General features: G+C 45.8%; 1 protein-coding gene across 2 annotated transcripts in view; it reads left to right on the top strand.

The window, feature by feature from the left end:
- Positions 1 to 14,471, top strand: part of LOC130839925 (protoheme IX farnesyltransferase, mitochondrial) — a 106,025-nt gene that overhangs the window by 14,786 nt on the left and 76,768 nt on the right. For both annotated transcript variants that reach the window (XM_057714681.1, XM_057714680.1), the window contains exon 4: positions 6,413 to 6,537. In XM_057714681.1, coding sequence (XP_057570664.1) covers positions 6,413 to 6,537 — 125 coding nt within the window. The remainder of the gene's footprint in view (positions 1 to 6,412; positions 6,538 to 14,471) is intronic.

The following is a 14,471-nucleotide window of genomic DNA, read 5'->3' as shown; positions in this document are numbered from 1 at the left end:
GGAGGTTTAATTTGGTTTTAGGATTTTTAAAACCAGCTCTGGTTACTGAGTATAAGAAGAAGAAAGGAAAACTGAAAGGCCCTGCAAGTTCTTAGTCTTGCAGCTGTGTTATTAAAAATCTCCACGGAAAGTCTTTATCTTTTAAGCAGAAGTGGCTATGGTTTGTAATCAGTTGCCCCCTGATTGATAGCCTCTAATGTGGCTGAGAAACACGTATCCTGTCTCTCATCAGTGGACTTTTCATCTGAACCTAACAATAAGCGTAAGAATTGCCCCCTTCCTCCATGTGTGTGTGGGTAAGAGAACTGTCAGGGGCTTCACGGAATGCGGCCAAGCTGTGAAGCCTAAAAAACGCACTCAAATTAGAAACTGAGCCATTTGCAGCTTATGGTGTTAATAGAAATGAAGACAGAGGAAGCAATGCTAAGTACAGCTCTCAAGTAAAAAGTCCATGCTCGTTTGAAAATCAGAAAAGACCTAATCCTTCCCTCTTAATTAAGTTGTATAATTTTTGAACTTTGAGATCCGCTAACAAAAACATTCCATTGCTTGGAGCCACCCGTGAACAAAACCACATACAAATTCATTAACTGCCTGTTCTTGGGCAGCTTTGTACATAAAAGAGCTTTCAAGAGAATACATCGCAGGCCTGTAGGCTTTGGGTTATGATACCGCATAGTATCTCCTATCAAGGATAATGAGGTGTAATAGATCACAAGGATAATTTGAAATCTATAGAGAATCTTGGATTCTCATTTAGCCAGTGGTTTCAATCTTTTGAGCAAATCTTTTATCAGAGTTGATAATTATCCAAATTGATTTATTGGAGTTTTGTTTTTCACTTAATTCTTTTGGGACCAGGGCTGAAAAATAGCAAGGCATTGAAAGACACAGATAAAGAAGGATGTAGATGATGAGTTTTTTAATATAATCTTTATAGTTATTTTTAATTGATGGTCTCAGAAAAGAAGTAAAGTGCCTCCATTATGCTTCTGCTCAGAGACCAACAGTTCCCAAAGTACTGAGCTTTTACTAAAAAAATCATCCTTGCTAGAGCTGCTGCTCCAAGAAAACCCCTTGCAGATTGGAAAAGGCAAAACCTTTCAGTGGTTCCTGGCTGCTCTGGAAAGCACACTGTCTGCTGGAGCCGGGGAGCCTGGCTGCACTTGCACCCAGGACCCAGGACCTACGCAGCCACCCTCTGCAGAGACAAAGCCCCCTCCCCTGGGCGCTTCCCCCTCGGTGCCGGGCTCCCTCCCCCGGGACTCAAGGCTGCTCCCCTTGAGACCTTGCTGCAGGAACACCAGGGCTTGTGTGCAGGGGTGCAGTGCCCTGAACGCCCTGCTGGCCTGGTTGTGGGTTTGTGATTAGCTGGGTGATGTGTGTGTGTGTATCTGCCCTTCCTTTAGTGGAATTTTCTTCCAAAAATGAGTCTTTGAGTCCTTGTTACAGTGTATCCCGTGAAGCACAGACCCTGTGCAGGAAACATATGCTTCTCTGTTAGATGGTGGACAGAGTCCGCCACCGCTGGTTGGCACCTGGGTCTCCGTGCATAAAATCTGACGTGATGCCTACCAGTACTTGCCTTGCTGTTTATTTTAGGGCAAGCTTCTCCAAAGTTTGTTAGTCAGAAAACAAGTTTTAAGTGAACGTGTGTATATGTATAAAATATTTATGCTGTTGTATATACATGTTATATATAACAAAAATATATAGTTGTTACTTATAAATAAAATTGATGTACTCTTACTCCAAGTGTATTATATTCATTTTAAGATAGGCAAAGTCTGTGTTTTAAAAGAAAGAGTTAAAAAGTCAAATATAAGTCAGAATTCTCATGTTTTCTTCCCATAACCCTGAGGTATCCACACCCTGGTTTGAAGTACAGTGTTTCTGAGATGTAAATAAATGTGAAAGCACTTTGGCATTGCAGAGTGCTTCACAAATGTAAGTCCTGTTTTTATCTTTTACCGTGGCTCGTCCACACTTATTAAGGCCTGCACTCTCGTAACTCCCTTAGACGTCATAAGACAGGAGGCGCTTACGTGTTTTGTTGTTTCTCGAAGTTCCTTAAGGCACTGCTTTGAGATATTAAGTCTAAGTGTAGTGGCTGGAAAAATACATCATCTTGAACCACATTCTAATAATTACCAAGAGCACCGCTTATTAAGCCCTTACTATTTGCCAGGCACTGAGCTGAGTGCTTTTGTTACAGTAGAAACTAGTGTTTCTCTGAAGGGTGTCACTCAGTGTGGACAGGAGTGTGGAGGCCCCACGTGGCTGGTCCCCGCGGTCACTGCGCCTGGAGAGGCAGAGGCGGCGGGTGGTGGCATTTGCACGATGGAAGGTTGTGCTAAGAAAGAGGTGAATTCAGTGTTGCTGCAGAGACAGGAGTTACACCCAGAGGTCAGCGTCTCAAGGGAGTTGTCCTGACTTGGTCTGGGGGAGAGAGACAGACAGAGAGAGAGACAGACGCCTGTCCCACAGCTGGAGCCCTTCTGTGTGGAGGGCTCAGGGGCCACTTCCGGGCCCTCTGGTTTTGGCAGAATTCATTTCTTTGCATCTCTGGGACGGCAGTCCCCGGACCGCTCTGCTCCAGGGGCCACCCGGGCTTCCTGGCCACGTGGCCCTCAGGCGGCGCACATCAGTGAGGTTTGCTTTCTTCTGGGGCAGCCAGGGTGTGCCTGCTGGTGACTGTGTGAAAGTTTAAAAAAATTTTTTAATTATAGGGAGCATTAGTACGAGCTTTTCCCTGGAGGATGCAGGCAGGCCAGAGACCGTATCTGGTGACTCCTTGTCAATGACGGCATCTGGGAGGATGCGGCCCCGGCCAGTCTTAGGTCGGGCTTGATGGTTCCGAAAAGAGCAGAGGGTAGCGCTGCAGCTGTGCTGGGTGTCAGGGCGGCCTTTGTCCCCACGCACCTCCCCAGCGCGCTGCTGGGTCTCTGTGTGGGGGGGCTTGTGACTGGGCTGGACACCCACCCATGAGCGGGGATGAGGGTGGGGGTGGGTACATCAGGGTGGGGGTACCTCTCTTCCTTGGGCCCCCAGAATCACCCCTGGGCCTGCAGGACAAGGCTTCTGGGCCTATACTGCTTGGGTCACGCTGCATTGGCGACATTGATTTTATGTTTATTTGTGAAGGGACAGAATATGAGATTACCAAATAAAATATAATTTCAAGTGTTATTAATGAAAGAATATATTACATTCACTTTTAATGAGATCCTGGTGTTGCAAAATGATTCCATGTAATGAATCCCAGGAAATCAATGAAAAGTTTAATTACCGTTGTGGCAGGGCTGTGTGAGAATATTGCTTTGGTCAATTTTACAATTTATCAATTTTCTTTTCCTCTCTCTTTCTTTAAATTAATTGCTTTGATGAAGTAAGTATAAATACATTCTTTGTTAGGTTTTGATCTTGTTTTTAGAAATGTGTAATGAAATTCAGATTTCTTCCTCTGTAGTGATAATGGCCCTGTCATTTTTTTGATGTGTATTACCCTTTACAGCGTGTATATTTTTAAATGAGGCAATATTTCTATTTTGTAATTTAATCATTGCTAAGTCTTTACTAAAACATTGTCCTTTTCTCTCTGTCAGTTTTTTTGCAAACTTCTTTCTCTTTTCAACTCACCATTTGACCCATTAGACAAAAATTCGACGTGTTTTCTGCTTATTGTTCATCATCTGGTCAAGCTCTGGGGCAAATAAAAAGGATAACAGCGCTTTTGTGTGACTACATACCCTTTTCGATTTTAAACAAAGTGAATCTTCTTTTTACAGTATTTTTAGTTTGACAGTTCAGTGGCGATGGTGCCATCTTTTCTGCCATGGTGGTAATTGATTTTTTAAACTTACATTTACAAGGCACAACACAAAAGGTTGACCTGGATATTTGTGCTTTATTTTGGTGGCTAGATTTTACTAATTATATACTGAAAAAGTTATCATGGATTTTTCTGCACTTTTTTAACTGCCATAGTTGTTTATAAATAGTGTGCTTTTGGTCTAAGAGTCAGGGTCTCAACATAGAGTCGTGAATTATTTCAGCTGGTTTACTCCCCGGAGAGAAGCCCTTTTCTTAGTTCCCCCCTGAGGGGAGGAGCCAGCGGTCTCTCCTTCCCTCCGCATCCTGCCGTCGACATCGTGGGCCCTCTGTCCTCCGGCAGCGCTGGGAAGGAGCCTGCGTGCTGAGGCCCCTGCTCCCAGGCCTGGCTCGTTGCCACACGCGGGGCGACCTGCGAGGCTCTTCTTCCCCTGTCACACGTGGGTGAAATGTCCTTCACAGGCACCTGCAGCCACGGTTTTCAAAGGCTAGAATCACTGGCGTTTTCTTTTGGGCATAAGTCCTTGTAGAATTAAAGCACTAAATGTTTCTTCCAGAATGTTTCCTTTGAAGGAAGAGTTCTGTCTTTGGTTGCATCCCGTCTCCGCGTGGATGCTTGCTGGTGTTGTGTGCATACGTGAACTGGCTGTGCCCTGGCTTACAGACCCCTCTGGGGCCGGGGCAGGCCAGGCCCCCGGAGCAGAGGCCCAGGGCACGGCATGCCTTCTGGCCTCGAAGCACTCTGGGCCTTGGCCGGCCGGCCTGTCTCCTGGGTGTGTGTGTCTGTGACTTCTGATCAGCCTCTTGTCTGCCCTCAACTCCTAATCTTTGGCTTGTCTTCGTGTAATCTTTATCTAAACCTGCATTCTCATTCCTGGCCCTGACTCTTCAGTCTGCTTAAACCTGTGCACCTGTACATCTGTACCCTCTGTCCTGGAGGTGAGTCTTTCCTTAGGAGACTCAGATGCACACACATCTGGGGACCCTGAGCTAGAGCAGGACCTCTGTGCCAAAATTCATGCTCTCTAGAGCCTTCGGGTTTAGGATGACCTTTTCCGCACAGATACTTAAGTCTCCTTTGCACAGTGCTCTTGAACCCAGTCAAAGACACACAGAAATATCAAGAAGCCCGTGTCTGGGCTGGGTATTAGGGAGAAGGAACTTTCCGTGTGGTAGAAGTAGAAACAGTTTCTATACGTTGCCTGTAAAACTAGAATTGAGGACGCGCCAGCCACTCTGTGACCATGAGGAGGAACGTCGAGTGTCTCTGGCCTTGACCTGCTGGTGTCCACGGTGGTGCCTTGCGGTGCTGCCCCTGCGGCCTCACGTGTTGGTTTATCCTCCTCCTGACTCTTGTCTCCATGTAGTCTTTGTCCACGTCAGTCATTATTTTCTTCTCCCCCATCTGTCATTTTTCATACGCGTCTCCCTGCGTGTCCATTGATGTCCTCCAGCCGTGGTCTCTGGGCAGGTGACTCTAGAGCTCTCTGCCTCTCTCCTGGCTCCCCAGTCTGCTTCCTGAGCTCCAGCGTCATGTTTCATCTACGCCCTGTACGTTTCTACCTGCATGTGCCATGGTTCCCCTACAGCAGCACGCTTTCCCAAGACCAGCCAGCCGATCACCGCCTCCCCCGGTGACCCTGTTCTCCGCAGCTCAGCCAGGTGCATTTCACCTTTTATCCTTCCTCTCACAGGTACTAAGTCGTAAGACTTGTCCAATCAGAATATCTCTTCTGTCTGTTTGGTTCGCACTTGTGCTACCCTTATTGCCAGTGGCTTGACGGTAGAGGCTCTCACATCGTCCCTCTATGTGTTGTAAGTCCGGGTGCCCGTTGCTCCTGGATAAATGGCCAGTGGTAGATGATGACCTCCTTGCATTCGATTGTCCATGACTGCTACCAACCAAACGACGTGCAGGTTCCTCAGCTTGCGCTTCTGCAGACGGACAGCCGCCCCTCTCTCTTCTGTTCCTGGTGCAGAGGGAGCCCCGGACGCATAGCGGTGAACTCCACAGTCAGGGCTCCTGCTGCGGGGAGCTCGTTCTAGGAGGAGCCAGAGCGTGGTGGGTGCCGGGAAGGAAATAAGAGGGCGAGGGACCTGCGGAGGCCTCTGCCCGTGAGATGGTCGGGGAAGTTCTCCCCAAGCCCTGACATTTAAGGCAAGTTCTGAAGGATGAGAAGGATCCAGCCGAGGACAAGGAAGAGGGAACAAAAGGACAAGGACCTTCAGGCAAAAAAGAGCCTGGCCTGCGCAGACAGTGCCCGGACGTCCCGCACGGTGCGGATCGTGGATTAGGTTTGCAGCGAATGTTTGCTGAATGAGTAAGTGAACGACTGGCTCTGAAACACCCATCTGATGTTTCACTCTCGGGTGTAACGGAGTTAAAGGAAAATTGGCATTTTTGTGTAATGAACACATATAGAGTTTTTACAATCAGAAAAATGTTTTGTAAAACTTTTTCTTTTAATGAAAGATTAACCCACAGGTCGTGCTGTTGCTGTAGCAGTCGGCCCGTCTGGGGGGCTGGCTCGGCCGCAGGTCTGGCCCGCGCGTAACGAGCCCGCTCTGTTCTGTGTTGCAGCCCTCGTGGTCAGCACCACCTCGGCCGGGTTTGCCTTGGCCCCGGCACCTTTTGACTGGCCCTGCTTCCTGCTGACCTTTGTCGGAACTGGCCTGGCTTCCTGCGCTGCCAACTCCATCAATCAGGTCAGTGTGTCACCTTTCGTTACGTCTTCTTAGGCTGTGATATTGTCGCACTTGAAGAAAACAAAACAAAAAACAACCGTCTTCAATCACACCTCTAGCTGGGAAGCTCCTGTGAACCTGTGTCCTACGAGGTCTGGGGCACAGAACCAGTCTGTCTTCTCTTTTGAGGTGAAAGGTTTTCAGATACGTCCAGGGGAGAGAGCATTAGAGTATATGCCGCAAACGAGCAGGGTTTGGGGTTGGAAAGTGCTGCAGGGCCGTCAGACCTCCTCTCACCCACTTCAAGTACCTTCGCCTGAGCTTACGTTAGTTACTGTGTGCTGTTCTTTCTTTGGTTTGCCTGGTTTGCATTTTAAACCACCACTGTGCAAAACAGTGTATTTTAAATAAGCACGTCCAGCTTTAAAAAGAAAAAAGAAATCGATAATTCAGGATTCAGTAAACTTGGTCTGTGGAATCAGAATATATCAAAAGATTAAATTAGCACATTATTTTTAACGCATCTTCCCCTCCCTATTATTTATTATTTTAAACATCAAAATGATTCTCTAAAATAGTTTTCTCCCTCTGCCTGGTCCTTGTGGTGTGCCCCAACCTTGTGGCTTTCTCATAAGATACTGTGGTGGGAAAGCCTTGGCTAAAACGTAAAGAAAGTCATTTTCATCACCAGAACACCCAAGAGGAGTTGGCATGGTTTTAAAACAGGAATTCAAGTTACCAGCAGGAAAACAGCTTGGCTGCGTGGATGCGTGAGGCGGTAAAACATGAGCGTTTGCATCCGGCAATGCCTGAAGTCATTGTGTTTTTACAATGTGTTGTCAGCTGGAGAAGGAGCGATCTATTTCAAATAAAGTTAATTTTCTGTTACAATTTGAAATGTTAAAACAGCCTCACACTGAGGTTCAGGCAGCCCCGCTCCTTTGTCCGTCCTGTGAACCACGCTGGCCCCTCTTCCAGGTGGCTCCTCCCCTCTGCCGCCCGCCCATGTTTCCTGGCTAAGAGAGTGATCACGGTTTCACAGTGAACATGTTTTTAATGAAAATTGGAATAAAAAGCAGTGTAAGCAAAACGGATTTACGTGGCTATTTTGGGGTCTATTTTTCAAAATAATTTTAAAATGATTACTTTTATGTAGTTATAAATCTGGGTCATACGATTAAAAGCCAGGAAAACATTCTCGTTTTCAGGCTCCTTTTAAAAATTGAAGAGCTGCATTTATCCTTGAGGTATTAACTGCTGTCTTCTGTTTCAATTATGTGGATTTGAAATAGAGGCTTCAGACAAAAGCGTGGAGGCTCAGAAGACGATAAAGACGAATGTGTCCAATGGTTCAGAAGTCCCAAAATGCTGTAAAGGAAAATGCAGAGTTGCTCTGAGTTGGAGCTGCCTGTCCAGCCCCCACCCCAACCCAACAAAAAATGGGTGGTTCAAGAACTCACCGTGGAAAAACACCCCTTGGTTGTAGAAAGGAACTGTCTGGAGGGAATAAATGATTTACATTTAGGCAGAAATTTATGGAAGCGGAACATAAAGCAAGGGTTTAGGAGTAAATGAGTTTAGCTGGCTGCTGTAGTTCACAGTCTGTAGGAAGTGTGTTTACTGCAGGGGTGAGTTGGGTTCTGTGGACTTGAAGCTGCTGGGGAACCTCAGCCTCCGTGAAGGGGTGCTTTCTGGGCCGACCCGTGACACTGTCTGTCCCTTCCCGTCCTGTCTCCTCCCGAGGCTGGTTTCCTTGCCCGGCCTGCCTCTCACGCACACAGCTGTCCTGCTCTTCTTCTGGAACTTGCTCAAGCCCCCTGCAGGCCTCAGCAGTGTTGGGCGTGGCGTCCGCCCTCAGTCAGTGGTACTGGTGCGTGAATAACGTCATCTTCTCGCATCCGTCACGTTGCTGCCTTCCGCTTCATCTGGAAGCCTTGTGATACGTACAAAAATCTCGATTTCCATCAATGTCAGACTTCATTGTTATCATGTTATAAAGTAACATAATATATTGTCACTTAGCTTCTCAAATTACAGTATTTTCTGAATAACGCGGGAAATATTTTAGTTCTGGTGCTGTTAAGCAGTCGCATAAAACTAAAATAAAGGCACGGGAGGCCGTTTCACGCGTGCTCTCCTGAGCGTGAGCAGCAGGAAGAGCACAAGGCCCCAAGGCTTTGCCCGGGTCTGAGCAGCGGGTGAAGAGGCGTCCTCGGCGAGAGGGCAGCGCCTTCCGCTTTCTCAAGGGCGCCGCCGCTCAGCTGCACGCGTGCAGAGGGCGGCTGGTGTGCGGACGTTCTCCAGCCTCTGAGAGCGTTCTGTGGGAGAAAGTGTCCTTCAGTCACGTTTATAAAAGGATTCAAATAGCATTTCGTATTGTTGTAATACTTCTCTTAGCTGTTATTCATTTAGTTCTGAGTGTTTCTTCTTGGTACCCTACCTCTGTGTTCTCTCTGTGTGAAAGTAGGAAAAATAAAGCTTTGGAAAACAGTTCTTCCATGTCTTTTAAGGAGGGAAAATGAAATTTAGCTTCTGATTTATGAAGTCCTGACGAATGCATAAAGAGATGCATGTACATGCAAGAAACCACTAACCTGAAAATGTAAAAAGGAATTACACCCATGTTTTGTAAACCATGCCCATCCTTCACTTAAAGCCATAGGGCAGCTTGAAAGTGGGAGTGCCTTCCAAGGGTGAAAGTAGTCCATAAACTCAGCAGCTGGAAGATGAGATGCTGTAGGTGGCTTTGGCCGATCGCATCTTGTGAAACGAGAGACCAAAAGGAAAAAGCTGAGTAAATTCAAGTAGAATGAATTAACAGATTGAAAGAGAAGAATTATCAGAAAATTATCATCACAGCTATTTTGGCTGTTTGACATAACAGATCCTGCCATAATCAGCTCTGCTGGGGATTCTCTTACTTGTGTCACAGATCTTTTTAATGAAGGCCAAGCGTGTACATCAGCGCGTGCATTTCTGCAGGACGGCTTTCATGGGGACGTGCTGTTTCACTTTATGGACGTGCGACAGCTTTCTCAGACAGCCCTCTACTGTTGTGACTTTTTGCTTCTACAAGTAACGCCACACACGCCTCTGTTTTTGAAGGACACTATACTGGAAGTGAAATTGCTGAGGGGAAGGCTACCAGCCAAAGCGTGTATGAAAGCGACGTAACTGGCATTAGTGATCCTAGCAGAAGCACTGATTCTCACGTTCATACAGCACTTTAGAGTTTATCAAGCGTAAATTATTGTTATTTAAACCTTACAACCCTGTGGGGTAGGTGTCATTATTTCCATTTCTATTTGTAAAACATTTTGTTTTGCCATGAGATTATTCTTTTTAAAAGCAACATTTAAAAATTATTATGCAAATAAAATGTTTATTGCAGATCAGTGAGAAACTATAAGTAAAAATAACAGTCTTCCTCATGCCAGGCACTGCTGTGTGTGTTAGAGTCACAGCAGAGAAAATGCAAAAACGCCTGCCCTTGTAGCTTACATCCCAACACCCAGATAGATCCACTGCTTAACATTTTGATTTGTATTATTACTGTATAGGCTTTTTTCACACACATACCTTCGTATTAATTTCTCACAGAAATGATTTCTTTGGGGGGCGGGGGGTTGGAGTGGGATGAATTGGGAGATTGGGATTTTCAATTTTTGCCCAAATAAATAATGCTGAGCTGAAATTCTTGTAGCTGAATCTTTAAACACGCCCTGAACTGTTTCTTTAGATTCCTGAAATAGTGCGATTGTATTAAAAGATAAATCGTTTTCAAAGTAAAAAGTTAAAATTAAAAAAGATATTTTAAGTACAGCTAAATTTCTTCCCCGAAGATCTTTTTTTGTTTGTTTGTTTGAAATCAGTTTATACTTCCATTTGGCGTCGTGTGACAGCTAATCACTGGTACTGTGTATTAGAAGATCTATGCTGGGTTTATAAGGTAACCTTAGAGGTGTCCTTTTAATTCAAGGTGTTTTGATTACTCAGGAGGTAGAGCTGTTTTTTATTTGAAGAGACTTTTTAAATGCTTATTTGCCATTTCTGTGTGTCAGCGCGTTTTGTGCATTTTGCTGTTGGACACTTGCCTTTGTTTAAGAGGTCTTGAAGTACGTAGATTGGATTAACTTTTTGCCATGTAAGGTTTCAATATTTTATGCAGTGTTTTGGGGTTGTTTTGAAGTGCAGATGTGTCATATGTTTATACAGTCAGATCTTTTAATGTTTAATTCAGGGTTCCTCAGTCTTGGTACTCTTGACATTTTGGGCTGGAAAACGTCTTGTGCACTATGGGGTGCTTCCCAGTGTCCCTGGTCTCTGCCCACTGGATGCTGTTAGCACCAGCCCCTTCGTTGTGACAGCTGAAAGTGTCTTCAGACGCTGCCAAGTGTTGCTTGGGGACCACAGTCCTTCGGTTGAGAACCACGGCTTTGATAATTTCTACTTTTGGTTTCACGCTAGATCCTGGCTACAGCTTTTGCCTCAGGCAGTCTCTGGCTCACATTTCTTCTTGTGTAACTGCCCACCGATGGCTGCGGTGACCACATGGCCTGGTTTATGCTGGTGTTCCTGGTGTAATTGTTAACAACACCCCTTTTAACTCGGTTTAGACAAGAAATCATAAGTCTGTCTACGCATAGCCCTCCCACGCCTTCCATCTTCCACTGTAAATGAGAGGTGCTGAAAGAATCTTTGTATCAGGAGCTTTGGGCTTGGGTTCTGGCTTCTTTACTCACAAGCGCACTGTTGGACCCAGCTCACCGGCTTGCCGCGCCCCCGCCTTCCCTGTGGTTACCTGTCGGAGCTGCCGCCACGCTAACCGTGGTGCCATGTGTGCATCTGCACATAAGACCAAGAATATTTTCCTCCGTTATACTCCGCTGTCGCTAGATTGTTCAGGACGTTTGATGACTTGTTTTGGGTTGGCTCTCTGTAGCTTTTGCAGTATCCCTGGCGTACCAAATCCTTCCTGGGTAACTGGCTCTATTGACAGGTGGCCTGTTGATTGGAAACGTCTTCCTCCTGTTGAGCCAAAGTCGGACTCCTCATCCCTCCAGCGTATGGGTCATCGTTCTCCTCTCTGTGACAGTTCAGTGTCCCTTCTTCCATGTGACCGTGCTCCCGGTCTCTGTCACTTCCTTGTGGTGTTGCAGTAAAATTGTTCATCTGTAGTTCATCCCTAGCGGACACTTAACTCCTCGAGACCAGTGATTATGATTTACTGACCTTGTCCATCCATCACCTCTTCCCACAGCATAAAGCTGGCCAGGAGGGTGAAATCCCAAGGGAGGTCATATTGGGGGAAAAGGAGTGTTTGTGGTGGAAGAGAGGGAGAGGAGCAGGAAGTTGCCGTGACAGTAGCCGCAGCCCATGCTTATTTCACACTTGCCAGGTGCCGAGTGCTGGCTCAGCATTTTACATGTATTAGCTTGTTGGTTTAAATCTAGGTTCATGAGATTGCAGCAAACGGCTCTTCTGAAAGATGAAATAAATGATGAATGGATTCATAACCTAGACTTAGCTCTAAGAAGAACTATTGATGTTCTCAGAGACGTTATTTTGGAGAAAATTACAAGAAAGACACAAAACGTACGTAGAGTTTCAGATCTGAGAGGTAGGTTATAATTAGAAAGGTAAGGGAGATAAGGCTGTGTTATCTTTGGGATCTAGTGTATCTGAATGTTGAAGAATGTTTATGAAAGGAAATGAAAGATCAAGAGGTGTGAATAAAATAGGGTCAAGAAGAGACGTGTTTTTTGTTTGATACTGACAGTACTTGAGAGACTTTTCATGGCTGAAATAAGGTAAAAAGGAAGCGCTTTGGATAAAGAGCTCTGAATTATAGGGTGGGTAGGGCAAAAGAAAATTCACAGCCTTTTAAACTCTGAGAGGGGAGACAGATAAAGATCTTTCTGTTTTCCCAGTGAACATGAGATTAATATCGAAAGCATCTTTCTCCATTTTCCCCTTCTCTGATGTTTCTTTTGTTGTGACCCTGCAGTCCGCCTTGAGCAATAGGGATTGGCGTTCATCTCCCACGTGGAGCAGAAGTGGTTAGGAAGCTCGGTGTTGTGTTCTAGGAGAGCAAGGCTGACGTCAGTGAGCACGGGCAGTGCGACGTGCAGAACGTCGGGCGTAGAAGAAAAATCAGTACGAGAAATGTGTTCTTCTGAATGCTGTGCTTTGTTTGGCTTTGATGTTTTCACTGGTGGGCAGCTTGCGTTCACTCCGAGGCCTCTGAAGTCCACAACTGTGGCTCTTCAGATGACTTGGTTTAGCTGCTGCACTCAGTCAGGTGTGCAGAGTCTTTGAAGAGCATGTGGGAGAGAGTCTCCAACGAAATATGTTTTTTATACAAGGCAAATGATGAGCGTTGCGGAGCAACGTCAGAAAGAACGTGCATTTTCAATGCAGTCTCTTTTCCTGCGTTTATATAACCCCAGATAGTTCCTAAATTACATCTGATTCTCCACTCCAGAATGACCCATCTAAGTCGAGTGAGTTTGGCATCGGAATTCATAACCAAATAACTCTAGGCGAAGCTTTGCCCGCAGATGTAGAGGTGACGATAACTGGAACGTATATTTGGGGATGGTAGTTTATAATTTACATGCCACATTAACTGGCCGTTATTTTATTGGCTTCTTACAACGACTCTGTGAGGTGGCATCATCCCAGTATCGTATAGAAGAATAAAGTGAAGCTTAGCAATGTCCTTGCTCACACGTCTGAACCTAGTCAAACTGAGAGCAAATGTGTGGACTGTGGGGCCCCAGCTTCTTCCCCTCACTTGAAACATTTTAGTCCGGGTACCACTCAGAATAGGGCTGTTCCCACTGAATGAGTCACATTCCACCAAGGGAAGCCCTGGAAGTGAAGGAACAGTCGTGGGTCAGTGGTGTCTCTGTCTCCAGTGAGACGGGGAGGGTTTGAAGCACTTACGCCCTGTGGAGGCCAAGTGTTCCATTACTGTCAGCTGTTGTTATTGTTATTAATATAAAAGTGTGGTCTGTTTCTGACCCACTTTCAGAATCTGGTTACTGTCCAGTTATCTGCAGTTAGGGTCATAATATAGAGAATGGGAAGGGGAAACGTATGCTAAGAGCCTTGGGTTAGCCTTGCAAACTTTAATATATACGTGTGTGTGAATATGCATATATGTTTATTTCGAGTGTGTAAAACCTGCACTTGGTATTGGGATATGTGGTGACCTGGGCTCAGCAGGCATTATTTGTCCTCTGCCATTTCATAGGCATGTGGAGTCGTGTAGTCAGTGCTGGTAAGTCTAAGAAATATTGGTGGAAAAGGTGGATAAAAAAACTAGCTCTTTAATTGCGGCATAGTGGAAATAACGGAAGTGATGGTAATGTAGGTTTTTGGAGTCGCAGTTCTTGGCTGTGTCTCTGGGTAGTGGTGGTGACTGACTGTGGTGGGGGAGGTTTAGAAACTTGCTTCCTGCCTGGATGGCCCCCTGTCTTTCCAGCCCAGCAGGAGTCAAGCTGATTTTCTTCCCACATTATCTTTCTTTTCTTTTCTTCCCAAGTCTTCAGTTATGTTTTGCCTTTCCTGGTAGCGTGTTCTTCTGAATCCCTTCAACTTGTTTGTTTTCTGCCCTGAACCAGCCTCCCTGCCCCGCTCTTCTAGGTTAGGCTGACTCTTGGTTAACTGATGACACTGATGTCAAACCTGACGGCATGGACTGACCCTGGGAGACTATCTCATACTCACACTCTTGGCCTTAGTCACTGCTTTCAGGGTTTAACACATGAAGAATTTGGATGCTTTAGTATTTACACTTTAAAGTCGGAGTCCTTCGATGACTCGGAATTCCATACTGAACTTCGAGACACTTGAAAGGAACAGGAATCAGAATGAGGGTGTCCCCAGGGTGGTGGACAAGTAAATCCTAAATTCATATTTTCACGACCACCCAGTCCTGTCTTATCGAT

Source organism: Hippopotamus amphibius, chromosome 17, assembly GCF_030028045.1.
Source record: "Hippopotamus amphibius kiboko isolate mHipAmp2 chromosome 17, mHipAmp2.hap2, whole genome shotgun sequence".
Lineage (NCBI taxonomy): Eukaryota > Metazoa > Chordata > Mammalia > Artiodactyla > Hippopotamidae > Hippopotamus > Hippopotamus amphibius.
The sequence above is the reverse complement of the archived record's forward strand: the minus strand, read 5'-3'. Positions and strand labels throughout refer to the sequence as shown.